The sequence below is a fragment of the Anomaloglossus baeobatrachus genome, chromosome 1 (assembly GCF_048569485.1).
Source record: "Anomaloglossus baeobatrachus isolate aAnoBae1 chromosome 1, aAnoBae1.hap1, whole genome shotgun sequence".
Classification (NCBI taxonomy): Eukaryota; Metazoa; Chordata; class Amphibia; order Anura; family Aromobatidae; genus Anomaloglossus; species Anomaloglossus baeobatrachus.
In genome coordinates, this window is record NC_134353.1 from 941,253,324 (window position 1) to 941,280,442 (window position 27,119).

Genomic DNA, 27,119 nt, shown 5'->3' on the forward strand with positions numbered 1-27,119 from the left:
GTTTCTCCAAGAATAAGACCTCCTCCAAAAATAAGCCCTAGTGCTTTTTTGGGGGGCAAAAAAAAATATAAGACAGTGTCTTATTTTTGGAAAAACACGGTATGTCTCCAGCTCTGCTGTCACTTGCTTCCGACCCCTGCTCATTATATATTCACTACACCTCGGACCAGTATCAGCAGCAACGCTGGACCGGTACGTATAGAAGTTCATACTGTCCATGTGTTATGTGGAGGTCACACAGAGCAGACGCTGAACACAAACACACACGGACACACGCACTTACACCATTGACCATGCAAACTGTGTGTGTGTTTGTTTGTTGCAGGGACGTGTGAAAGAGGCCCAATAGACTGGCCACCTTGCACGGGTTTTCTCCAACATCACACACATTGCTGTGCCAACCCGGCTGCCTTTTATTAGGCCTGTGAGACCCAGTATGGAGTATGGGAGTGACTTTTCCCACCCAGACTCTCCTGGTCGCTCCTAAATCTTGGACCAAAAAAAAAAAAACCAAAAACCCCCAGTAACCTAATGTTACTGGTACAAACCCAATTACCAAGGCCAGCCGCCCCGGCAGCACATACCTGCCATCCAGGACTGTACCTCCTGCATTCTGGCAGGAACTAGATACTAATAAAATGTTACACGATAATCTATACAAAGTGCAACTTTATTTCATAGTTACATTACATATAAACCTAAAAACAACATATAAATTAATAGAAAATCTTCTTAAAAAATATATATATAATAAACTTTATAAAACCTCGTCACTCTCATAGTTAGAGAGGAAGAGTAAAACCACAGAAGTCGATGGAAATGATGGAATCCCACGGTGTTCTGCCATTAATTCTCAGGCTTCTTATCAACCCGACCAGTGCTTTCTATGCCCCGTGGCTATATTTCGGGGCTGCCGACACTGGCCACCATGTCCTCTATGGCCTTCCAGTCTAGCCTGCTCAGAATACTTCCAGTGCTCTCTGAAGAATTGTCTGGGATAAGGATCTGTAGATCTGCATCTCCATTCATTAAAGATCCCTTGAAAGAAAAAGGAGGAAGATATCAAATCAGGCAAATGCTGGCCACAATGTTGCAGAGCAAAAAAACTTGATCTAGGGGACTGATAAAGGATAAGGCTCGGGCAGCTGATAGTCATCCATACAGAACACTTGGTTGATGGTGGCAAATTTAGAGGCCGATTCCATGTGCCACTTTGTATGTAGACATAGATATTGCCGCAGATTCCCTATGCAGCCTATGTTTGGCGTCTAGATCAGGATTTTAGGAGACCCGGGGCCTCCGTCCTTGACTCTTCTATACAAAAAATAAGTAATTTTTCACTCCAATGAAAAAGATCTGACGTTTTAAATGTCGCCCACAAATGAAAGTTGTGTTCATTAAAACATTGTGTACAGGTTTTACAGTCCTAATATTACTGCACAGGGTGTATAACCCATGTTGCCCCCACTCTGGTATCCGTCTGTCTCCAAAACCTCAGCAGCCCCGACATCTGCTGTCTCCCTGCAACATACAACTGCCCATTTTTCACTCTTTGAGCCTCTTTCTCCCTCTGTTGGCAGCTGTGGATACTACAGCCATGTACAGATCAGATTTATATTCACGTGCTGTACCTGGGACAGGATGGAGTTTCTGCTGCTGTTTAATATCCTGTTGATTGCATCAGGGATTTCCCAGGGGCTCACAATGTCCCTCTCGTAGTCGTCTTCAAGTTGGAATTCGCCAAGCTGTGACAGGGGGCTGGTACCTTTACTGCTCTTATCTGTGCAGAGGATGGCAAAACTCTGATTATACAACTGTAATTACTAGTACAGAATAACTGGATGGAAATATTACATATTGCATATAGAATAAGTCAGGACAAGCAGTAATGATAAGTAATGTAAGGGCAGAGTTACATCATGTATCATACTCCAGAGCTGCACTCACTATTCTGCTGGTGCAGTCACTGTGTACATACATTACATTACTGATCCTGAGTTACACCCTGTATTATACTCCAAGCGCTGCGGAATATGTTCAAGCGCTGCAGAATATGTTGGCACTATACAAATAAAACTTAATTATTATTACTCCAGAGCTGCACTCACCATTCAGCTGTTGCAGTCACTGTGTACATACGTTACCGATTCTGCACTGATATCCTGTATTATACACCAGAGCTGCACTCGCTATTCTGCTGGAGTAGTCACTGTGTACATACATTACTGATCCTGAGTTACGTCCTGTATTATACTCCAGAGCTGCACTCACTATTCTGTTGGTGCAGTCACTGTGTACATATATACTGATCCTGCACTGATATCCTGTATTATACTCCAGAGCTGCGCTCACTATTCTGCTGGTGCAGTCACTGTACATACGTTACATTACTGATCCTGCGTTACCTCCTCTATTATACTCCAGAGCTGCGCTCACTATTCTGCTGGTGCAGTCACGGTGTACATACATTACATTACTGATCCTGAGTTACCTCCTCTATTATACTCCAGAGCTGCACTCACTATTCTGCTGATGCAGTCGCTGTGTACATTACTGATCCTGTACTAATCATTCTTACCTTGTCTGGACGTTTGCTTTGCTGCCGCTTTAAGAACGGGCTTTGTATTTTTACTATGAACATTTAACCTGTTCCTGGCCGCAAGCATCCCCCGGCGTGTGATTTGAGAGAGGCGGTCCCCAGGCAGGGACGGATCTAGGCAGAAATATAAGAATGTTATCATTGCATCACGGCTATAGAGATTCACTAGAGGGGTATTTATCATCCATTCCATTAATAGGCGATAGGTGTTACATTAGCATGGATATGACGGCTGAGACCCCCGCTAATGACCCCCTGAGCACAGTCAAGAGTATGAATGTAGCATATCTGATGGATCGGGATGGAGGACTGCGCGTTCCTTTCTTCTAGTGACTGGTGGGTCCCTAACAATCTCCATTTATCACATATTCAGTTTATGAATGACACACGTTTCTTGTTGGAGCTCCCCTTTCCCCTGCAATGAAACTCCTGCTGGTCACCGAAACCATGTGACATAGGACATGACCCATGGAAATACTGAAGCCTCCATAAGAATCCTCCTGGTGGTCTTCACGTCTGCCCCCCCTCTGTGACCCTCTTACCGTATCTCCTATGCACAGGGTAGCTGGGTGCGCTGCGCGTCCGGAGTTTGGGTTCCCAGCTGCTCTTCGGAAGCACAAAGGTGGCGGTTCCTGAGTGAGAACAGAACATTGCTGCTCTGAATGCAGATTCCTGTATAGTTGGGTGGTGGTCCGACTGCTGGGACCCCCAACCATCCTGATTACACCCTGTGAAACTAGAGCAGAAGCTACCAGCTCCATGGGGGCTGCCAGAGGAGGCCGAGTACATCTGTGCCAGACCCCTGTTATTAGGATCGGTGGAGTCCCAGCGCACAGACCCTTCTGCTTCACTTCCATGCACTAATTACCCCGTATTTGTGGCCGTGCGGGGGACGACGTGCTCCTCGGCTGTGACGTCTCCCCTCTGGAGGACGATTTACGCTTTTCTTGTCCGGCAGATAAACTGCGCACTGCTCCACGAGCGCTGGAACAACAATGCGATGATCACTGCACATATCTGCGCTCATCCAACCCTCGGAAACAGAAGCAATGACCCCGATGGAGTTGTGAATGCGAAGAGCAGGAACCCACCCCCCCATCCTTCCAAAAAATCAGATAATGGCAGGATTTGTTATGGCGGTTTTTGCAAATTTGCCTCTGAGGCTGGTAAATTACCCTTTTGGAGAGGCCGGGTGTCCGGAGAAGGAGGCGGCTCGAGTTCCGGAAGGAATTTCTTTGGCTTCCGACAACATTTCCTGCATGAGGCCGATGGCGTCTGACACCCGATGACCGTGATGCTCCAACAGCAGACTCCTACAAGACAGATATTAATAGCGGACCCCCAGTGTGCCAAGTACAGCCCATGATGTGCACCAAGTCAGATTATTACTATCACATTCGGACGCAGCTCCAGGCCGCACAATGCCGTGGGAATAAATGCCGGACTCACCGATCTCGCTCATCCTTCACTTGCTGCATTTCTCGGATTTCTTTTGATGTGTTCTAAGGGAAGAAGAAGTGGAGAAAATTTCTCGTGAAATGTGACGTAATAGAGTCCAGAGTTGACTATATGGCGTCTATGAACACGTCCAGTCTGCGGAGCGATGAGCGGCACAGCACAGGCAGCGGAGTGATGAGCGGCACAGGCAGCGGAGCGATGAGCGGCACAGGCAGCGGAGCGATGAGCGGCACCGGCACAGGCAGCGGAGCGATGAGCGGCACCGATACAGGCAGCGGAGCGATGAGCGGCACCGACACAGGCAGCGGAGCGATGAGCTGCACCGACACAGGCAGCGGAGCGATGAGCGGCACCGACACAGGCAGCGGAGCGATGAGCGGCACCGACACAGGCAGCGGAGCGATGAGCGGCACCGACACAGGCAGCGGAGCGATGAGCGGCACCGACACAGGCAGCGGAGCGATGAGCGGCACCGACACAGGCAGCGGAGCGATGAGCGGCACCGACACAGGCAGCGGAGTGATGAGCGGCACCGACACAGGCAGCGGCGTTATGAGCGGCAGCGGCACAGGCAGTGGAGTGATGAGCGGCACCGACACTGCTGATCATCTATCACATCAGCGATGGGACATGTACATGCGGACCCCTTACACACAAACTGATCAAATGCTGGGCCAAAGTTTTTTTTTCCTTAAGGTAAAAAGGGTAACTGCAGTGAGACCCCCACATGTTACCGTTGCACCCCAGAACTGTGGGACCTATAATGCAGTGCCCCGTCTCACGCTCTGGTTTATTGCCCTTGATGTCTGGTAGGTATTTCTGATTTTTGTGGACTGTGCACGCTGCTGTAAGAACTCCAAGAAGGCTGCAAAACAAACCTAACACCTGAGCACACGCCCTGCGGCCACCACTGGAGCGTGACATCGCGCTGCCAGGCAATAAGCATGGAGCCACTGGTAATCAATCATTTATGCCGAGGAAGCTAGGAATCTGCTTTAAGATTCTGGTGAACAACAAGCCCCAGAACGATCAATGCACATACTGCAGTTTGCAGCGATTGGAACGGCTTGTGCTCCTTCTCCCTGAGCTCCCGCAGCTTCCTCCGGTGCTCGGCCAGACGCTCCCTCTGCTTCTTCTTCATCCAGCGCAGCAGATCCGCCCGCTCCCTCGGAGTCCTCCTCGATACCCCCCGGGACGTCGCTCTGTAAAGGTAAAGAAGGGAATTTTGTTACTTACCGTAAATTCCTTTTCTTCTAGCTCTTATTGGGAGACCCAGACGATTGGGGTATAGCTACTGCCCTCCGGAGGCCACACAAAGCACTACACTAAAAAGTGCAAGGCCCCTCCCCCTCTGGCTATACCCCCCCGTGGTATCACGGGTTCTCCAGTTTTAGTGCCAAAGCAAGAAGGAGGAAGCCAATAACTGGTTTAAACAAATTAACTCCGAATAACGTCGGAGAACTGAAAAACCGTTCAACATGAACAACATGTGTACCCGCAAACAACAAAGAAATCCCGAAGGACAACAGGGCGGGTGCTGGGTCTCCCAATAAGAGCTAGAAGAAAAGGAATTTACGGTAAGTAACAAAATTCCCTTCTTCTTCAGCGCTCTATTGGGAGACCCAGACGATTGGGACGTCCAAAAGCTGTCCCTGGGTGGGTAAAGAGATACCTCATGTTAGAGCTGCAAAACAGCCCTCCCCTACGGGGATGTCACTGCCGCCTGCAGGACTCTTCTACCTAAGCTGGCATCCGCCGAAGCATAGGTATGCACCTGATAATGTTTGGTGAAAGTGTGCAGACTCGACCAGGTAGCTGCCTGGCACACCTGTTGAGCCGAAGCCTGGTGTCGTAGCGCCCAGGACGCACTCACGGCTCTGGTTGAATGGGCTTTCAGCCCTGAAAGAACCGGAGGCCCTGCAAAACGGTAGGCTTCCAGAATTGGTTCTTTGATCCATCGAGCCAGGGTGGCTTTAGAAGCCTGCAACCTCTTGCGCGTACCAGCGACAAGGGCATCGGAACGGCGTACGGGCGCCGTGCGTGAAATGTAGATTCTGAGTGCTCTCACCAGATCTAGCAAACGTAAATCATTCTCATACCGGTGAACCGGATGAGTGCAAAAGGACGGTAAGGAGATATCCTGATTAAGATGAAACGAGGATACTACCTTAGGGAGAAACTCCGGAATGATGCGCAGCACTACCTTGTCCTGGTGAAACACCAGGAAGGGAGCCTTGGATGACAGAGCTGCCAGCTCAGACACTCGCCGAAGCGATGTGATCGCAACGAGAAACGCCACCTTCTGTGACAGGCGAGAAAAGGAAACTTCCTTCAGAGGCTCGAAAGGCGGCTTCTGGAGAGCAACTAGAACCCTGTTCAGATCCCATGGATCCAACGGCCGCTTGTACGGGGGTACGATATGACAAACCCCCTGCGGGAACGTGCGCACCTTAGAAAGACGTGCTAGACGCTTCTGAAAAAACACGGATAGTGCTGAGACTTGCCCTTTGAGGGAGTCTAGCGACAAGCCCTTTTCTAACTCCTATTGTAGGAAGGGAAGAAAGATAGGCAATGCAAATGGCCAGGGAGACACTCCCTGAGTAGAGCACCAGATTAAGAAAACCTTCCACGTTCTGTGGTAGATCTTAGCAGACGTGGGCTTCCTAGCCTGTCTCATGGTGGCAACGACCCCTTGGGATAATCCTGAAGACGCTAGGATCCAGGACACACAAGCCACACAGTCAGGTCCAGGGCCGCAGAATTCCGATGGAGAAAACGGCCCTTGAGACAGTAAGTCTGGTCGGTCTGGTAGTGACCCCGGTCGGCCGACCGTGAGATGCCACAGATCCGGGTACCACGATCTCCTCGGCCAGTCTGGTGCGACGAGTATGACGCGGCTGCAATCGGATCTGATTTTTGCGCAGTACTCTGGGCAAGAGTGCCAGAGGTGGAAACACATATGTGAGCCGGAACTGCGACCAATCTTGCACTAAGGCGTCTGCCGCCAGAGCTCTGTGATCGCGCGATCGTGCCATAAATGCCGGGACCTTGTTGGTGTGCCGAGACGCCATTAGGTCGACGTCCGGCCCCCCCCAGCGGCAACAGATTTCCTGAAACACGTGCGGGTGAAGGGACCATTCCCCCGCGTCCATGCCCTGGCGACTGAGGAAGTCTGCTTCCCAGTTTTCTACGCCCGGGATGTGAACTGCGGATATGGTGGATGCTGTGTCCTCCACCCACATGAGGATTCGCCGGACTTCCTGGAAGGCTGCTGACTGCGTGTCCCTCCTTGGTGGTTGATGTATGCCACCGCTGTGGAGATGTCCGACTGGATTCGGATCTGCTCCCTTCTAGCCACTTTTGGAAAGCTAATAGGGTAAGATACCCTGCCCCGATTTCCAGCACATCGAACTGAAGGGTGGACTCCTGCTGAGTCCACGTCCCCTGAGCCATGTGGCGGAGACAAACTGCTCCCCACCCTGACAGACTCGTATCTGTCGTGACCACTGCCCAGGATGGGGGCTATGGCAATGAGGTGGGAATAAGCCACTATTGCAGAGAGTCCTCGGCCGTCAGGGAAAGGGAGACTTCCCGTCCAGGGAGGTTGACTGCCCATCCCATTGGCGGAGAATGTCCCATTGCCGTTGGCGCAGATGAAACTGCGCAAAGAGAACTGCCTCGATGGCTGCCACCATCTTCCTTAGGAAGTGCATGAGGCGCCTTAAGGGGTGCGACTGGCCTTGAAGGAGAGACTGCACCTCTGTCCGCAGTGAACGCTGCTGGTTCAGCGGAAGCTTCACTATGGCTGATAGAGTATGAAACTCCATGCCGAGATACGTTAGTGATTGAGTCGGAGACAGATTTGACCTTGCCAAATTGATGATCCACCCGAAAGTCTGGAGAGTCTCCAGCGTAACATTCAGGCTGCGTTGGCATGCCTCGAGGGAGGTTGCTTTGACGAGTAGATCGTCCAAGTACGGAATCACCGGGTGTCCGTGAGAGTGCAAGACTGCTACCACTGCTGCCATGACCTTGGTGCCCACCCGTGGGGCTGTCGCCAGACTGAATGGCAGAGCTACGAACAGAAGATGTTCGTCTCCTATCACAAAACGTAGAAAACGTTGGTGCTCCGTAGCAATTGGCACGTGGAGATAGGCATCTTTGATGTCTGTTGAGGCAAGGAAGTCTCCTCGAGACATTGAGGCAATGACGGATCGGAGGGATCCCATCCGGAACCGCCTGGCGTTCGCATGCTCGTTGAGCAGTTTCAGAACCAGAACAGGACGGAAGGAACCGTCCATTTTTGGAGCCACAAAGAGATTGGAGTACAAACCCTCGCCCTCGTTCCTGAGGGGGGACAGGGATCACCACTCCTTCTGCTCTTAGAGCGTCCACCGCCTGCAGCAGGGCATCTGCTCGGTGGAGAGGTGGGGCCGTTCTGAAGAATGGAGTCGGAGGACGAGAACAGAACACTGTCCTGTGCACGTGAGCACAATGTCCGTCACCCACCGGTCTGTGACCTGTGGCAGCTAAATGTCGCCAAAGGCGGGGGAGTCTGCCATCAACCGCGGATGCGGAGAGAGAGAGAGAGAGCTGAGAGTCCTGAGGAGACCGCCTTGGTAGCGGTTCCTCCGACTGCCTTCCTTGGGCGAGATTGAGCCCGGCCGGAATCTGAGCCCGTCTGAGGTTTTGTAGCCCTTTTGCACGAGGACAATTGGGACCTGCCGGAGCTTGGGAAGGACCGAAACCTCGACTGTACTTTTAGGACAGCATTAACAGGGTAAGTCGCAGTGCAGACATTGCGGGGTTACGGACGCCTCTGCGGTACAGATGTCCCTGCTCAAGGTCAGCTGCGCAAGAACAGCAGAAAAGGTTAGGTTGCCAATACGGCTGTGGATGCCGGAGCAACCGACACGCCGATAGCCTCCTAGACAGATTTCAACCAGAGTCCATCTGTCTGTGAATGGCATCTTGAAGTGAAGCCCCATCTCCAGTGCAACTATGGCTCTATATGCAAGCCTGGAGATTGGAGAATCCACCTTTGGACCCTGGGTCCAGCGCTGACCACGTCAGGGGAAAAAAGGGATAACGTGTATCCTAAAAACGTTTGGAGAAGACGCTTATCTGGTAAGCGTGGTGTTCCTGGACTGCTTCTCTGAAGTCAGCGTGGCCAGAAAAATACTCAATATCTGCGTGAGACACTGAAAAGGAACTTCTCCTGTTCGTCTCCTATCTCCACTGGGGGAGCTGAGGGAGAAAGATCCAACCTTCCATTGATGGACGGTATAGGATCATTCCGTATGGCGTTACCACCCGGTGTATCCGGATTGAGAGCGATGTCAGTATCAAAGCCCTGAAAAGCTGCCTTTTGTTCAAGTAGATTGCCCATGGGTGCAAGTCTCTATATTATGACTACTCCGTCCCTGTCCATGGACAGGGTTGACAGGAAGTTTCTTTGGCCACAACTAGTAGAGCCCCGGCAGACGAAGTGCTAGAGACCCCGGCAGACGACGTGCTACAGGGGAGCATGCACACAATGGGACGGTGTCATGAACAGCATCCCATGTAGTAAAAACAGCACTGAAATCTGTGTTGCTTTTTAGCCGCTGCCGACTAGCTATCTAGAAGTATATAGCCAAGATTGGTGACCGTACATTGCAATGTATAGCATACAGGCATAAAGTACAAATGACCACTGCAGCACAAGCAATACAAGCAGCATAGAAGCCTGTGCCCTGGCACCCCTGCTCTTCTGCTGCTGTATACTAGTCATCTAGGGGAATATAGCCCAGAAGAGTGACCCTACAGTGCAATGTATAGCATACAAGCACAAGTACAAATGAACACTGCAGCACATGCAATCCAAGCAGCATAGAAGCCTGTGCCCTGGCACCTCTGCTCTTCTGCTGCTGTAGACTGGTCATCTAGGGGAATATAGCCCAGAAGAGTGACCATACAGTGCAATGTATAGCATACAAGCACAAGTACAAATGCACACTGCAGCCCATGCAATACAAGCAGCATAGAAAAAAACCTGTGCCCCAGCACCCTTGGTTTTCTGCTGCTGTAGTCTAGCCATTCCAGAAGAATATAGCTAAGACTAGCGACTGTACAGTGCAATGTATAGCATATCAGCATAAACACAAATGAACACCTCAGTCGTGCAAAACAAGCAGCCTAGAAAGCCTGTGCTTTAGCACACCTGCTTTCCTGCTGCTGATGTGTCGCTCCCCAAGCGGGCATATAGCGACCTATGTAGTTAAAAACAACACATGTATACACTGCAGTTATATCGTGGTCAGCACTATGTGTGCCTCTTACCGCCCGCCTATAAGCGGGTGTATGATCGCCACTGTCCTGCCTTGGTGCCCCGAGCTCTGCAGTAATGGCTGCCGGCTTCTTCCCCAGCTCGTGTGAGTAGGGGCGGGCCGTGGGCGTGCCCCCAAGGCAGAGCGGGAATCCGGCGTCCGACAGTGTGCAGTGAGAGGGCTGGAGCATGTAAAAAGGCTCCAGCCCTCGGCGCTGCTGATTGCTCAGCGCCTGTCCCCTTCCCTGAGTGACAGGGAGGGGGCGGGAACGAAGCGGCACTAGGCCGCAGAAGCCGGGGACTGGAGTTATAAGCGCCGCCGCCGTAAAAGCGCGGTCGGCGCCCAGTCCCCGGCGAACTACAAGTCCCAGCCGCGCCGCCGCTCCCGGAGCGTCCGGCGCGGTAGTTCCCAAAACACAAAGTCACTCAGCAAAGCTGCAGTGACTGTAACCCTTTACTGTCCCCGGCGCACTAGCACACCCAGCAAGTCTGGAGTGTGCTGTGCCTGTGTGTACGGGGACACAGAGTACCTGTAATGGTGCAGGGCCATGTCCCTGAACGGTACTCCAGCTCCGTATCCAGCAGGTTCAAATGGGTCTGTGGATGGAGCCCGGCGTCAGAGCTTTGAGGCCGGCAGGATCCCACTTCCTCAGAGCCCCTCAGGGGGATGTGGAAGGAAAGCAGCATGTGGGCTCCAGCCTCCGTACCAGCAATAGGTACCTCAACCTTACAACACCATCCAGGGGTGAGAAGGGAGCATGCTGGGAGCCCTATATGGGCCCTCTTTTCTTCCATCCGAAATAGTCAGCAGCTACTGCTGACTAAAATCTGTGGAGCTATGCGTGGATGTCTGACCTCCTTCGCACACAAAGCTAAAACTGGAGAACCCGTGATACCACGGGGGGGTATAGCCAGAGGGGGAGGGGCCTTGCACTTTTTAGTGTAGTGCTTTGTGTGGCCTCCGGAGGGCAGTAGCTATACCCCAATCGTCTGGGTCTCCCAATAGAGCGCTGAAGAAAGATGTATTGTGGCCGTGATCCTGCGCCATTATACGGAGGGGATCACTGACGACAAGTCCAGACCTGGAGAGATTCTCTGCCTGCGCCGGCGTCAGCCCCAGATCAGAAGCGGAGACCCCTCCAGCCATGAGATCCCCCAGAATATCAGCGACGTCACTGAGGCCGGTCAACTGGAGGGCGTCCTGCAAAACACTGCAGGGGAAAAACTCCGGTCACATGACATTCTGGAGCTGGTGGACGCGTGCAGTCTGCATGGTCCTCCCATCACGAGGGAAAGAGTTACAAAGCCCCATGGACAAAAATCTGCCGATTCCAGGGGCACATACAGATTTTCCAAACCAAATCCAGCCCTTATACTGCAGATCTTTGCAGAGTGTCTCACTTTTTGCAATACAAAACAATGGAAAAAAAAATAAAAGTGCAAAGTGTGAATGTTCTAATATTTGCAAAAAAGCGAAACGCGTAGACACATACAATAAAGCAAAAACGTGGCCAACGGGTCAGGGCATGCTGGAAGTTGTAGTTTCACAACAGCTGGAGAACAACCACGTAGATAAGAAGATGGAGACAGACAGTATCCAGCTCGGTGTTTAAAGTGTTAATGAGTCTGAGGAGCAGATATATATATTGTGACGCTCGGGGCGGTATAATCTACCGCACCCCGTCCTTACCTGTGATCCATCTCCTCGGACCGTCCCAGAGCTGAAAGAAGAGGAGACGTTACATGAGGTGGTGCAGTAATTATGTGAGATCCTTATTCCCAGTGCTCGGCTTCTCACTTACTGGGTAACCCTGGGAGACAACTGGAAACACGATGATTTCACACCGACGCCTCTTACTGGGTCACATAAGGTGACACCGACAATGGAGAACCCGAGAGGAGCGCAGAGTGTGGGGGGGGTGACACAGGCTATGGAGAACCCGAGAGGAGCACGGGGTATAGGGGAGTGACAGTCTATAGAGAACCTGAGAGGAGCCCAGGGTGCGGGTTGACACAGACAATGGAGAACACGAGAGGAGCCCGGGGTGTGGGGGGTTGACACCGACAATGGAGAAACCGAGAGGAGCCCGGAGTGTGGGGGGGGGGGGTGACACAGACAATGGAGAACCTGAGAGGAGCCCGGGGTGTGTGTGTGTGTGGGGGGGGTTGGGTGACACCGACAATGGAGAACCCGAGAGGAGCCCGGGGTGCAGGGTGACACCGAGAATGGAGAACCCAAGAGGAGCCCGGTGTGCGGGGAGACACTAACAATGGAGAATCCGATAGGGGTGCAGGGTGACACCAAGAATGGAGAACTCGAGAGGAGCCCGGGATGCGGGGTGAGACACAGACAATGGAGAACCCGAGAGGAGCCCGGGGTGTGGTGGGGTGACACAGACAATGGAGAACCCTAGAGGAGCCCGGAGTATGGGGGGTGACAGACTATGGAGAACCTGAGAGAAGCAAAGGGTGCAGGGCGACACAGACAATGGAGTACCCGAGAGGAGCCCGGGGTGTGGTGGGGTGACACAGACAATGGAGAACACGAGAGGGGTGCAGGGTGACACCAAGAATGGAGAACTCGAGAGGAGCCCGGGATGCGGGGTGAGACACAGACAATGGAGAACCCGAGAGGAACCCGGGGTGTGGTGGGGTGACACAGACAATGGAGAACCCGAGAGGAGCCCGGAGTATGGGGAGTGACAGACTATGGAGAACCTGAGAGAAGCAAAGGGTGCAGGGTGACACAGACAATGGAGAACCCGAGAGGAGCCCGGGGTGTGGGGTGACACCAACAATGGAGAACCCGAGAGGGGTGCAGAGTGACACCAAGCATGGAGAACTTGTGAGGAGCCAAGGGTGCGGGGTGACACGGATAATGGAGAACTCGTGAGGGGTGCGGGGTGACACCAACAATGGAGAACATGAGAGGAGCGCTGGGTGTGGGGTGATACCGGCAATGGAGAACCCAAAAGGAGCATGGGGTGACACACAATGGATATTGTTCTCCTTGTAAAACATTTCCTCCTTAAGTTTAATTAACCCCATAAGAACACGGACGATTCTGGTTTGCGAAACAATTTTTTTTCTACAAGATTGTCTGAAACTGGGGGTTTTTTGGGGGACCGTAGGCCAGAAGTTTTGTTAAAACTTGTGATCATTTCTGAGTGGGATGTGTTTTGTGTTTGTTTTTGTATTTTATTGAATTATTTTTAACAATTTTGGGCTTTTTTTTGCACTAAAATTTCACGTTGTGGTACCAAATATTTCTTGGGGTTTTTTAGGTCATGACTTTTATGCAATAGTTGCATTTTTTATGGATATGACACATGTATTGGTTCTTTTCTATCCTAGACTTTAATTTTTAAAACGTTATTAAACTTTTTTTTTTTTACTTGCCATGCTAAGAAATAATACATGTGAATCTTCCGTGCCCCATTACATTAAAATTTCTCAGTGAAAACCTAATGAGCGCCGATGACCTTTTTGGTACCGTATATGCCGGCGTATAAGACGACTGGGCGTATAAGACGACCCCCAACTTCTGCCCTAAAAATATAGAATTTGGGATATACTCACTGTATAAGACTACCCCGCTCCCAAATGAAAAAAAGTCTGCTTTGATTGCAACATGTTAATTTTAATTCCGCGAGAGCCGTACAATATGTTTTTAAAGGGCCATTGACAGATCAATCGCTCCAATGTTCACTTAGTACAGCAAGGAATGCTCCTCCCTGCTGTATAAAGCCACAACTGGACTGAAACAATGGTACTACACTCTGCTACAAACAGACACACACAACTCTGCTACAAACAGACAAACACACACAACTCTGCTACAAACAGACAAACACACACAACTCTGCTACATACAAACACACACAACTCTGCTACATACAGACAAACACACACACACAACTCTGCTACATACAGACAAACACATACAACTCTGCTACATACAAACACATACAACTCTGCTACATACAGACAAACACACACACACAACTCTGCTACATACAGACAAACACATACAACTCTGCTACATACAGACAAACACATACAACTCTGCTACATACAGACAAACACACACAACTCTGCTACATACAGACAAACACATACAACTCTGCTACATACAGACAAACACATACAACTCTGCTACATACAGACAAATACACACAACTCTGCTGCTCTGTGGGGCCTGCACCCGCGGCTCGGCGGGTACAGCACCCGCGGCATCGGCGGGGGGGGGGATTGGCAGGGCATACATCTGGGGGGTTAGAAGCAGCTCACCGGGGCCCATAATGGGGAGGCGGGGAGGGCATTTACCCGATTAGGTCACGGTGGAGAGGGGGCCCACACAGCGCCGGACAGAAGCTCGCCTCCTTCATCTGTGGGACTGAGAAGGCGGTAGCTCCGCCCACAGATGAAATTCAAAACAGGATGTCTGCGCGCCTTAAAGTGACGGCGCCGCAGATTGCTGCCGAGGACTGTGGTCCCCGGAACTCGGCCGGGGGCAGCAGAACTATAAAGGCGAGTGGGCCCCGGCCAAGGGACAGGAGAACTGACGAGGCCGAGTGGGCCCCCCCGGCTCTCCAGGGCCCCGGCATTTGCCCATAGACAGGTAGGAGCCCTGTCTGCGAGCCAGATACGGCCATCAAAAGAGCCATATCTGGCTCGCGAGCCATAGGTTCCCGACCCCTGCTGTATGATATATACCGTATTTTTCGCTTTATAAGACGCACCTGATTATAAGACGCACCCCCAAATTTGGTGAAGGAAAAGAGATTTTTTTTTTTTTAATGTTAAATGGGGTCCATCTTATAATGCCAGTGTCCCTCTAACAAATCATATAGGGTATCTGTCCCTCATAGCCCCCCATCCTAAAATTAGCCCCCTTAATCTGGATATGGCCCCCTTATATTGAATATAGCCCCCTTGTGATGGCACACGTTCCCCTGTGCTGCCTATGGTCCCCTATGGATTGCACACGTTCCAGTGTTCGATAACGCCCCCATGCTGCTGCCCATGGCCCCTATAGATCGCACAAGTCCCCCTGTGTTAGATATCGCCCCCATAGTGCTGCCCATGGCTCCTATATAGATCGCACAAGTCCCCCTGTGTTATATATCGCCCCCATAGTGCTGCCCATGGTCCCTATAGATCGCACAAGTCCCCCTGTGTTAGATATCGCCCCCATAGTGCTGCCCATGGCTCCTATATAGATCGCACAAGTCCCCCTGTGTTAGATATCGCCCCCATAGTGCTGCCCATGGCCCCTATATAGATCGCACAAGTCCCCCTGTGTTAGATATCTCCCCCATAGTGCTGCCCATGGTCCCTATAGATCGCACAAGTCCCCATGTGTTAGATATCGCCCCCATAGTGCTGCCCATGGCCCCTATATAGATCGCACAAGTCCCCCTGTGTTAGATATCTCCCCCATAGTGCTGCCCATGGCCCCTATATAAATCGCACAAGTCCCCCTGTGTCAGATATCGCCCCCATAGTGCTGCTCATGGCCCCTATATAGATCGCACAAGTCCCCCTGTGTCAGATATCGCCCCCATAGTGCTGCCCATGGCCCCTATAGATCGCACAAGTCCCCCTGTGTCAGATATGGACCCTAGGCTGCTGCCCAAAGTAAAATAAAACCCTCTTTCCTTATCTCCTGCAGCGCTGAGCTCCCTCCTGTCTGGCTCCGTGCTTCTGTTCTTCCACTTCCTGGTTCTCAGTGCGGTCATGTGATCGGCACAGCAGCCTGAGATCTCTGCCTGCCTGATCACAGTGGAAGCAGGGACACGGGGAGAAACGCTGCAGGGGTAAGTAAAGCTTTTTTATTTTAGAATGAGCAGCAGCCTGGGGGCCAAATCTAACACAGGGGTGGGCATGTGCGATCACACTGGGACGCAGGCTCATATAATATGCACTGCTGCCCCAGCCCCTCACTGCGTGCGATTTCAGCACCATTGGAGATGGACAGCGGCTGTGCATATTATATGAGCGGGTGCAGGAGATCAAAGGCTGCAGCCCGCAGCGTTCCCCTGTGCTCCAGAGCTGCTGCCCCCACCTCCCCTGGACGCTGCAGTGTACATATATATATACACACACACACACCCCCCCCGTATATCCGGCGTATAAGACGACCCCCCACTGTAGCCATTATTTTAAGGGGGTAAAAAGTCGTCTTATACGCCAGTATATACGGTAATTATTTGGCCTCTCTTAGGCCGCTGGCTGCCATATTACACCGTCGGTTCCAGCAACCACTCAGAATAGGTTAATCAGTAGGGATCGGACCTATCTCTGATGTCGGCCGCTGCAGAATCCTGCAGGGGACAGCACAGATGCTACTTTTCAGTCAGACCCACTTACCTGTGGACAGATCTCCATCCCCACTAGAAAATATTAAGGCGTCCAGGGGGCGCTCACGTGAGCCGATACCCACAGGACTGGTTCGGTCGTATTCCTCTTCCTCGGCCAGGTCACTTAATGGGAACACTAAAAATATGATTGCAGTCAGTGAATGAAGTAGTGCCGCTAGGTGATCATACACAGGTACACCCCTATATGCTGCCCCCCTGACTACTTGTGCAGAATATTACTGATTTCAGCTGCTGATTGGCTCATTCCATATACTTTTTGGGTAAGACAATGGGAGCACCGTACTTCGTTGTGCGGCTCCGGCTCTTCTAGGGGGGACATCTTTGGGCTCCAGCTGCGCTGCGGACGTCAGGGTCTCTAAAGTGTTCACCAACTGCAATGGAAGGTGATATTTTACCGTTTCGGAGAAATCTTCCCCGGCTCCTCACCAGGAGTCTCTCACTTATATTGTGCCGCACCTTTCATTTACCCACAGGACAGGGGGCGGCGCAGCAACACGCGGGGTCAGTAGCAGAGGAAACCCCTCCATGTCTGGCAAAAAGCTGCACCTATAACAAGTTTTCTACCATTTGCAAACTTCTTTTCCCCGGGGACCATTGCTCTAATCTTGAATTTTCACAGAGAGACTCGGCACTTTCCAAAAGCTTTCATTTTCCTTTAAGGCTTACCAGTCTGGTGTTGGCAAAGTCGTGCTCCATGCCGTCCGCCATGTTCTGCAGCGCTTGCAGCTGGACGTCCATCTCCTTCAGCCTGGAAACGGCCTGGTTACTCTTTACACGAGGGGTCCGCACTCTCAGAGTGAGATCACCGCCGGGGGCAGGTGTCAAATCTGCAGACACAAGATGACGGGTGACCCTGTCCACAGCTCCGGGGCCTCTGTCGCCCAATTGTGGCCCCTCCGGTATATCTGGAGTGAAGACAGGACAAAGATAATGTCACAAGATACGAGTTGGGGAAAAACCCAAAATGGGAAGAAATTGTAACAGTTGGAAAACAAAATTCCTTCACTTGTGCAGTGACCTGCGTGTTGGATGTGCTCCGGAGGGTAAACGTCGGTGACGGACGCCGGCAGGTGATGGACTTCAGCTGAAGATGGAAGATTCGGATCAGGGGAATCGGCAAAACGCTCCGGAAACTCGTCTCCATCTCCGTGAAGCCCAATCTGTAATAAAATGAAGAATAAACTACAATCTCCATGTAAAAATGATTACAGGGAACTAGGAGAGAAGCTGAAGTCCAGGACCTCCAAGGTGGTGTTTTCAGAAATACTACCGGTGCCACGAGCGTCACTAGAAAGACAGCGGGAGCTTAGGGAGATAAATATGTGGCTTAGAAATTGGTGCAGGAAGGAAGGGTTCGGGTTCATGGAGAACTGGGCCGACTTCTCAGTCGGCTACAGGCTCTACGGTAGGGACGGGCTGCACCTCAATGGGGAAGGTGCAGCTGTGCTGGGGGAGAAGATGGTCAGACGAATGGAGGAGCTTTTAAGCTAGGATCGGTGGGGGGGGGGGGAGGGAGGGTAGTGGAGCAAATAAGGGGAGAGATAGAGACAGGGAGACAGTAGGGGTCAATGAAGGATTAGGGGGGGATGGGACATGCAAGGAACATAGGGAGGCTAGGAGTAATAAAGGTGTTAATAGGATTAAATGTCTACTGGCAAATGCAAGAAGTCTTGCAAACAAAATGAATGAATTGGAGACTCTTATGTCAACCATGGATTATGATGTGGGGGGCATTACGGAAACCTGGCTGGATGAAAGCCATGACTGGGTGACAAACATACAGGGTTATAGTACATTTAGGAAGGACAGGAAAGGCCAAAAAGGTGGTGGGGTGTGTATATTTATTAAATCTAACCTAAAACCTGTGTTGTATGATGACATTGAGGGGAACAGTAACAATATAGAGTCAGTATGGGTAAATGTACATGGGGAGGGGAATAATGGAAAAATGCTAATTGGAGTTTGCTATAAGCCTCCTAACATACCTGAACAAATAGAGGGTGAAATGCTGGAACAAATTGAAAAGGCAGCTAATAATAATAATAATAATCGGGTTCTTATTATGGGGGATTTCAACTATCCAGACATTCAGTGGGACATAGAATCTTCTGGTTCTGCTAAAAGCTGTAAGTTCTTATCTACTATTCAAGACCATTTCCTCTCTCAGATGGTAGATGAACCGACCAGGGGAGATAATTTGCTAGATCTGGTCCTGTCAAATAGACCGGACACAATTTCAGATCTACAGGTCCGGGAGCACTTGGGCACCAGCGATCATAATATGGTAAGCTTCAACATAATATTCAATAGAACATTTCAAAGGGGAATGCTAACACCTGGAATTTTAGGAAAGCTGATTTCAACAAATTAAGGGAAGAGCTTAAATGTGTAGATTGGGACAAAGTCATAATAACTGGGGATACCGAACATAAATGGGGTAAGTTTAAGGATATACTACTAGAGTCCTGTAAAAAACGTATACCCTCTGGTAATAAAATGTCCAGAAATAAAAAGAAACCACTATGGATAAATAAGACTGTACAAAGTATAATAAAACAAAAACAAAGGGCATTTAAAATCTTAAAGGCTGAGAATACAGAAATAGCATTTCAGAAGTATAAAGATATCAATAGGAAAGGTAAAAAAGAAATCAAACAAGCAAAATTAGCTACTGAAACAAAAATCGCCAATGACATTAAAATAAATCCCAAAATCTTTTATAAATACATTAATGCCAAAAGGAAATCAAAGGATAGTATTGGCCCCTTAAAATATAATAACAAGTTAGTTATAGAGGACAAACAAAAGACTGAGATATTAAATAGGCATTTCTCATCTGTATTCACCAAGGAACTGACTGTACCAGGGATCATTCAACAAGTGAAAAATCAAAGTCCACCACCCGATATAATTAATTTAACACAAGATGAAGTATGCCTACGTCTGAGTAAATTAAACATTGACAAATCCCCAGGGCCAGATGGCATTCATCCACGAATATTGAGGGAATTGAGCTCCGTAATCGACAGACCGCTGTATCTCATCTTTTTAGACTCACTTGTAACAGGGTTGGTGCTTCAGGATTGGAAGATTGCTGATGTGGTACCGATATTTAAGAAAGGTAAGAGGGTAGATCCAGGCAACTACCGTCCAGTAAGCCTGACATCAGTAGTATGCAAAGTTTTTGAGGGCATTTTAAGGGATGACATGCAAAAATATATTGCAGCAAATAATATGATAACTGACAAACAGCATGGATTCATGAAAGATAAGTCGTGTCTAACCAACCTGTTGGGGTTCTATGAGGGGGTAAGTTCAAACCTGGATATTGGTAATGCAGCTGATGTGATTTATTTGGACTTTGCAAAGGCATTTGATACTGTACCACATAATAGCCTTATACTAAAGCTCCAGAAGCAAGGACTAGGGGACACAATATGCAACTGGGTAAGGAATTGGCTAAAAGATAGGAAACAAAGAGTAGTCATAAATGGTACATTCTCTAAATAGGCTATAGTCAGCAGTGGGGGGCCGCAGGGATCTGTGCTTGGACCGATTCTTTTTAATCTCTTTATTAATGACCTTGTGGATGGGATTGATAGTAAAGTGTCAGTCTTTGCTGATGACACCAAACTATGTAGGATATTAAAAACTGACCTGGATAGTACAATATTACAAAAAGATCTGGATAAGATGTCAGAATGGGCAGATACTTGGCAAATGAGATTTAATGTTGATAAATGTAAAGTAATGCACCTAGGACGGAGTAATCCTACAGCTGCGTAAACATTAAATGGAAGTAAACTCAGGACTACAGAACAGGAGAAGGATTTGGGGATTCTCATTACAAATAAGCTGAGCAGCAGCACTCAATGTCAGGCAGCAGCTGCTAAAGCAAACAAGATTCTAGGGTGTATAAAAAGAGAGATTAGATCCCGTGATCCCAACGTATTGTTACCCCTCTATAAATCACTTGTAAGGCCACATCTGGAATACGGGATCCAGTTTTGGGCTCCACATTTTAAAAAGGACATTCAGAAGTTAGAGTCAGTTCAAAGGTAGGCAACTAGACTATTACAAGGAATGGAGGCCTCCCATATGACGAGGAATGGAGGCCGTCCGTATGATGACAGGTTGAAAAAGTTAGATATGTTTAGCTTAGAAAAAAGACGTCTCAGAGGAGATCTCATTTATATGTATAAATACATGTGTGGTCAATATAAAAGGACTGGCACATGACTTATTTCTTCCAAAGACAGTACTAAGGACCAGGGGGCACTCACTGCGAGTGGAAGAAAAGCGATTCCAACAGCTAAATAGGAAAGGGTTCTTTACAGTTAGAGCAGTCAGACTGTGGAATGCCCTACCACAAGAGGTAGTAATGGCTGATACTATAACAGCTTTTAAAAAAGGGCTGGATGATTTCCTCACTACACACAACATTGTTGGTTATAAATGACTTAGTGACCAAATGTAGAACTGGTGGAGGAAGGTTGAACTAGATGGACCTAGGTCTTTTTTCAACCTAAGTAACTATGTAACTATGTAACTATGATCTCACAAGTCCACAGGCTGCGGGAGGATCCGACAATCACATGCAGAACGGCACCGACAGTGAAATGCTGCTAGATCAGCCCCAGTTACAGGGGAAATTCTGCCTGCATGCCGACCCAAATCGGGGGTCGCGACGACCCTGCAGCTTCCTCCTTTCCCCCCCATTACACGAGGACAGAAGGAGGGAGCAAAAATAGAAGATTCCAGCTCCGTAAAAGGAGGGAGACAATTCTCATAAACGAAATCCTCGGACAACTTCTTACAGGACTGTGCGGCTTTTCCGGTTGGTGCTGATGCCGATATTGAAGATTTAGGAATAACTCCGGAGGCATCTGCTCTTCTATGTCGGGGGGCAGCTCTTCTGTAAAAGGAGGAGGATGGAGAACCATGAAAAAAAACAACCTTTTTTGTGCACATGTTTTGAGTTATACTAAATAAAGGGGTTATAGTTGAAGGAGTTTTCAGTCTTCGCTTTCAGGGGGAAAAAAAAAACCAAACTCCTCGCCCCAGTGACCGTGTTGGTGACGGTCCAAATCGGGGGACCCCAACTGATCCAACAGTTATCATCTCCAGATAATAATGGACTGGAATACCCCTGTAATTCTCGTAACAGCTAAAAGAACAAACCTGCAACCAAAAGAGGAGAGACGACCATTCCCGAGCGAGACGATGCTTCACGCTTTGTCACCAGGTCCTTCACAACCTGATGTGATGGAAAAGATCCTAGAAGAAGAGAAGTCACCAGAAGAAGGATTTTATATCCTTATATGTATTCATGCATCAAAAACAGAACTGCAAAAGCATTCATCAGGGGTTACACGATAAAGGGGCTCTGCGCTACGGCTCCCGTCTACAGGCAACGTGCACTTGTCCTATTCATTAAAAAAAAGTGCACGTGTGACACCTGGTGATCGTGCACATGTCGTCCCGGTGAAAACGTGCAGACGTGACATCAGGCTCTGAAGGCGACAGCCACAGAAAGAATACTGCAATCACACATCCATGCTTCACCATCGAAGCGAGGACCACGACGATGTACAGACCGTGAGCTGGTCAGAAACAGCCGGCAGCTATTGCTCCCGACTCTCCCGCACACGTGCACGCTCAGTTCGAAACAGTGAGCATGTACTGATAATAAAAAGAGTGGAATAAGCCACAACCAGAAATAATAAAAGTGCAGCAAGCGAACCTGGAGCCGGAGGAACAGCAGCCGAACCACAACTACGACTGTCTGCCAACTCCTCTGTGCGTTGGACTGCGAGACTTCTGGCAGCTGCAGCGACAGATAAAGAGAAGGAGCAAAGCAAGGTCAGGGATAATAAGGAGCAAAGCAAGTTCGGGACAAAGAAGGATCCAGGTCAGAGAGAAAAAAAGGACCCAGGTCAGAGAGAAAAAAAAAGGACCCAGGTCAGAGAGAAAAAAAAGGACCCAGGTCAGAGAGAAAAAAAAAGGACCCAGGTCAGAGAGAAAAAAAAAGGACCCAGGTCAGAGAGAAAAAAAAAGGACCCAGGTCAGAGAGGAAAAAAAAGGACCCAGGTCAGAGAGGAAAAAAGGACTCAGGTCAGGGGCAAAAAAAGAACCCAGGTCAGGGGCAAAAAAGGATCCAGGTCAGGGACAAAAAAGAACCCAGGTCAGGGACAAAAAAGAACCCAGGTCAGGGGCAAAAAAGGACCCAGGTCAGAGAGGAAAAAAGGACCCAGGTGAGGGGCAAAAAAGGACCCAGGTCAGAAAGAAAAAAAGGACCCAGGTCAGAGAGGAAAAAAGGACCCAGGTCAGAGAGGAAAAAAGGACCAAGGTCAGAGAGGAAAAAAGGACCAAGGTCAGAGAGGAAAAAAGGACCCAGGTCAGAGAGGAAAAAAGGACCCAGGTCAGAGAGGAAAAAAGGACCCAGGTCAGGGGCAAAAAAAAAACCCAGGTCAGAGAGGAAAAAAGGACCCAGGTCAGAGAGGGGAAAAAAGGACCCAGGTCAGAGAGGAAAAAAGGACCCAGGTCAGAGAGGAAAAAAAGGCCCAGGTCAGAGAGGAAAAAAGGACCCAGGTCAGAGAGGAAAAAAGGACCCAGGTCAGAGAGGAAAAAGGACCCAGGTCAGAGAGGAAAAAATGACCCAGGTCAGAGAGGAAAAAAGGACCCAGGTCAGAGAGGAAAAAAGGACCCAGGTCAGAGAGGAAAAAAGGACCCAGGTCAGAGAGGAAAAAAGGACCCAGGTCAGAGAGGAAAAAAGGACCCAGGTCAGAGAGGAAAAAAGGACCCAGGTCAGAGAGGAAAAAAGGACCCAGGTCAGAGAGGAAAAAAGGACCCAGGTCAGAGAGGAAAAAAGGACCCAGGTCAGAGAGGAAAAAAGGACCCAGGTCAGAGAGGAAAAAAGGACCCAGGTCAGAGAGGAAAAAAGGACCCAGGTCAGAGAGGAAAAAAAGGACCCAGGTCAGAGAGGAAAAAAGGACCCAGGTCAGAGAGGAAAAAAGGACCCAGGTCAGAGAAAAAAAAAGGAACCAGGTCAGAGAGGAAAAAAGGACTCAGGTCAGAGAGGGGAAAAAAGGACCCAGGTCAGAGAGGAAAAAAGGACCCAGGTCAGAGAGGAAAAAAGGACCCAGGTCAGAGAGGAAAAAAGGACCAAGGTCAGAGAGGAAAAAAGGACCAAGGTCAGAGAGGAAAAAGGACCCAGGTCAGAGAGGAAAAAGGACCCAGGTCAGAGAGGAAAAAATGACCCAGGTCAGAGAGGAAAAAAGGACCCAGGTCAGAGAGGAAAAAAGGACCCAGGTCAGAGAGGAAAAAAGGACCCAGGTCAGAGAGGAAAAAAGGACCCAGGTCAGGGGCAAAAAAAAAACCCAGGTCAGAGAGGAAAAAAGGACCCAGGTCAGAGAGGGGAAAAAAGGACCCAGGTCAGAGAGGAAAAAAGGACCCAGGTCAGAGAGGAAAAAAAGGCCCAGGTCAGAGAGGAAAAAAGGACCCAGGTCAGAGAGGAAAAAAGGACCCAGGTCAGAGAGGAAAAAGGACCCAGGTCAGAGAGGAAAAAATGACCCAGGTCAGAGAGGAAAAAAGGACCCAGGTCAGAGAGGAAAAAATGACCCAGGTCAGAGAGGAAAAAAGGACCCAGGTCAGAGAGGAAAAAAGGACCCAGGTCAGAGAGGAAAAAAGGACCCAGGTCAGAGAGGAAAAAAGGACCCAGGTCAGAGAAAAAAAAAGGAACCAGGTCAGGGGCAAAAAAAAAACCCAGGTCAGAGAGGAAAAAAGGACCCAGGTCAGAGAGGGGAAAAAAGGACCCAGGTCAGAGAGGAAAAAAGGACCCAGGTCAGAGAGGAAAAAAAGGCCCAGGTCAGAGAGGAAAAAAGGACCCAGGTCAGAGAGGAAAAAAGGACCCAGGTCAGAGAGGAAAAAGGACCCAGGTCAGAGAGGAAAAAATGACCCAGGTCAGAGAGGAAAAAAGGACCCAGGTCAGAGAGGAAAAAATGACCCAGGTCAGAGAGGAAAAAAGGACCCAGGTCAGAGAGGAAAAAAGGACCCAGGTCAGAGAGGAAAAAAGGACCCAGGTCAGAGAGGAAAAAAGGACCCAGGTCAGAGAGGAAAAAAGGACCCAGGTCAGAGAGGGGAAAAAAGGACCCAGGTCAGAGAGGGGAAAAAAGGACCCAGGTCAGAGGAAAAAAGGACCCAGGTCAAAGAGGAAAAAAGGACCCAGGTCAGAGAGGAAAAAAGGACCCAGGTCAGAGAGGAAAAAAGGACCCAGGTCAGAGAGGAAAAAAGGACCCAGGTCAGAGAGGAAAAAAGGACCCAGGTCAGAGAGGAAAAAAGGACCCAGGTCAGAGAGGAAAAAAAGGACCCAGGTCAGAGAGGAAAAAAGGACCCAGGTCAGAGAGGAAAAAAGGACCCAGGTCAGAGAAAAAAAAAGGAACCAGGTCAGAGAGGAAAAAAGGACTCAGGTCAGAGAGGGGAAAAAAGGACCCAGGTCAGAGAGGAAAAAAGGACCCAGGTCAGAGGAAAAAAGGACCCAGGTCAGAGAGGAAAAAAGGACCCAGGTCAGAGAGGAAAAAAGGACCCAGGTCAGAGAGGAAAAAAGGACCCAGGTCAGAGAGGAAAAAAGGACCCAGGTCAGAGAGGAAAAAAAGGACCCAGGTCAGAGAGGAAAAAAGGACCCAGGTCAGAGAGGAAAAAAGGAACCAGGTCAGAGAAAAAAAAAGGAACCAGGTCAGAGAGGAAAAAAGGACTCAGGTCAGAGAGGAAAAAAGGACCCAGGTCAGAGAGGAAAAAAGGACCCAGGTCAGAGAGGAAAAAAGGACCCAGGTCAGAGAGGAAAAAAGGACCCAGGTCAGAGAGGAAAAAAGGACCAAGGTCAGAGAGGAAAAAAGGACCCAGGTCAGAGAGGAAAAAAGGACCCAGGTCAGAGAGGAAAAAAGGACCCAGGTCAGAGAGGAAAAAAAGACCCAGGTCAGAGAGGAAAAAAAGACCCAGGTCAGGGGCAAAAAAGAACCCAGGTCAGGGACAAAAAAGAACCCAGGTCAGGGGCAAAAAAAGAACCCAGGTCAGGGACAAAAAAGGACCCAGGTCAGGGACACGGAAGGACCCAGGTCAGGGACAACTTCCCAACCAATCAGCAGGAAGTCCGGCAGAGGCCGGATGTAGTTCCATACACTGTGTAGTGGCAGTTCTCAGGTACTGCAGCTTCAATCACATTCACATCAATAGGAGCTGAGCTGCAGTACCAGGAAGGGCCACTACATGGCAGTGTTCTGGTTTTGTTACAAATGTAGTGATCTAATATATCATTTGTGGAGGAAGGTTGAGCTAGATGGTCCGGGGGCTTAATTCAACCTATGTAACTATGCTGTGGACATACAATGGTAATAACAGCTGATTGGTGGGTTGTCAGGTGTCGGACTCCCATCGGTCTGATATGTACAGTCCTGGAAACCTAACTGATCCTCAGTATTACCAGAATCCGTGTTGGTGCTTGCATCCCGAATATCCGGCGGTCTCTTCATCGTGGAAGCTAGAAAGTGCAGTTCTGCCATAGAAGAGATGGGGGTCTCGGGGATTTGTTGCAACAACATGGACTCAAAGGAGCCTAAAAAAAAAAGAAGGATAATGTAGATTTGCCATTACTTTTCCCCACTGTGTATACTGCCAGCAACCCACTGCGGGGGGCGATGACTGTCACCAGAAAATAGTCGTCACTATCACACATTATGGGGAACGACACGCACCGAATGGGATCACAAAATCGTTTCCGTCTCCGAGATCCGGCTTGTCGCGATGTACAATCTGGAGGTGAAACGAAGAGTTCTGTTAGACACAGGTCAGGGACAACGCCGCCATGATTGTACCACGTAAGTGGCGACATTGACAGCAGTGATCGGGGCTGAACTGTGATCGTGGCTGGAGGGGGAAGCTGTGGACAGCGGACGCAGGTCCTGAGCCTGCTCCATACACCCGCAACATGATGTAATAGCACATTATGGAGAAGGGAGGGAACATTCAGCTGAGAAACACGACATATAATCCCCCACATTGAATACAGACAATCCCGCCGGTACCTCAGGTCCTGTCCCCTCATCAAGGTTGTTAGAGGTGATGATGGAGTCGTCTGGGCGGAAGCTGACCGACGCTTTCTTCTCCTTCTCACTTTTTTCCTTTAAAGTTCGTCTGTTCTTTCTAAAGAAAAAAAAATAAATCTGGTATGCAAGAGGCTTTGGATGATCCTTATATGTTAGAAAAGTCACCTGTAAGCAGGTCACAAAGAGACCCCCAGTGATCACTCTCCCTGCAGCTCCTCCAGTAGAGAAATGAAGTATTACACCATTTATCTAATATAGGTGTGGGGCGGTCA

At 49.5% G+C, this 27,119-nt stretch overlaps 1 protein-coding gene across 5 annotated transcripts in view; it reads right to left on the bottom strand.

The window, feature by feature from the left end:
• Positions 1 to 702: 702 nt before the first annotated feature.
• Positions 703 to 27,119, bottom strand: part of CPLANE1 (ciliogenesis and planar polarity effector complex subunit 1) — an 83,825-nt gene continuing 57,408 nt past the window's right edge. For 2 of the 5 annotated variants that reach the window (XM_075328617.1, XM_075328607.1), the window contains exons 34-53: positions 26,827 to 26,944; positions 26,497 to 26,554; positions 26,226 to 26,357; positions 22,491 to 22,574; positions 21,929 to 22,024; positions 21,565 to 21,662; positions 17,766 to 17,907; positions 17,414 to 17,652; positions 17,031 to 17,118; positions 16,737 to 16,862; positions 12,055 to 12,085; positions 11,447 to 11,575; positions 5,100 to 5,259; positions 4,049 to 4,101; positions 3,775 to 3,912; positions 3,468 to 3,583; positions 3,142 to 3,231; positions 2,579 to 2,713; positions 1,632 to 1,780; positions 703 to 1,038 (exon numbers count right to left, since the gene is read on the bottom strand). In XM_075328617.1, the coding sequence (XP_075184732.1) occupies positions 898 to 1,038; positions 1,632 to 1,780; positions 2,579 to 2,713; positions 3,142 to 3,231; positions 3,468 to 3,583; positions 3,775 to 3,912; positions 4,049 to 4,101; positions 5,100 to 5,259; positions 11,447 to 11,575; positions 12,055 to 12,085; positions 16,737 to 16,862; positions 17,031 to 17,118; positions 17,414 to 17,652; positions 17,766 to 17,907; positions 21,565 to 21,662; positions 21,929 to 22,024; positions 22,491 to 22,574; positions 26,226 to 26,357; positions 26,497 to 26,554; positions 26,827 to 26,944 (2,323 nt within the window). In that variant the 3' untranslated portion in view covers positions 703 to 897. Of the gene's footprint in view, positions 1,039 to 1,631; positions 1,781 to 2,578; positions 2,714 to 3,141; positions 3,232 to 3,467; positions 3,584 to 3,774; positions 3,913 to 4,048; positions 4,102 to 5,099; positions 5,260 to 11,446; positions 11,576 to 12,054; positions 12,086 to 16,736; positions 16,863 to 17,030; positions 17,119 to 17,413; positions 17,653 to 17,765; positions 17,908 to 21,564; positions 21,663 to 21,928; positions 22,025 to 22,490; positions 22,575 to 26,225; positions 26,358 to 26,496; positions 26,555 to 26,826; positions 26,945 to 27,119 lie in introns of those variants that run through there. The other 3 variants (XM_075328628.1, XM_075328636.1, XM_075328644.1) reach the window with 3 other exon arrangements.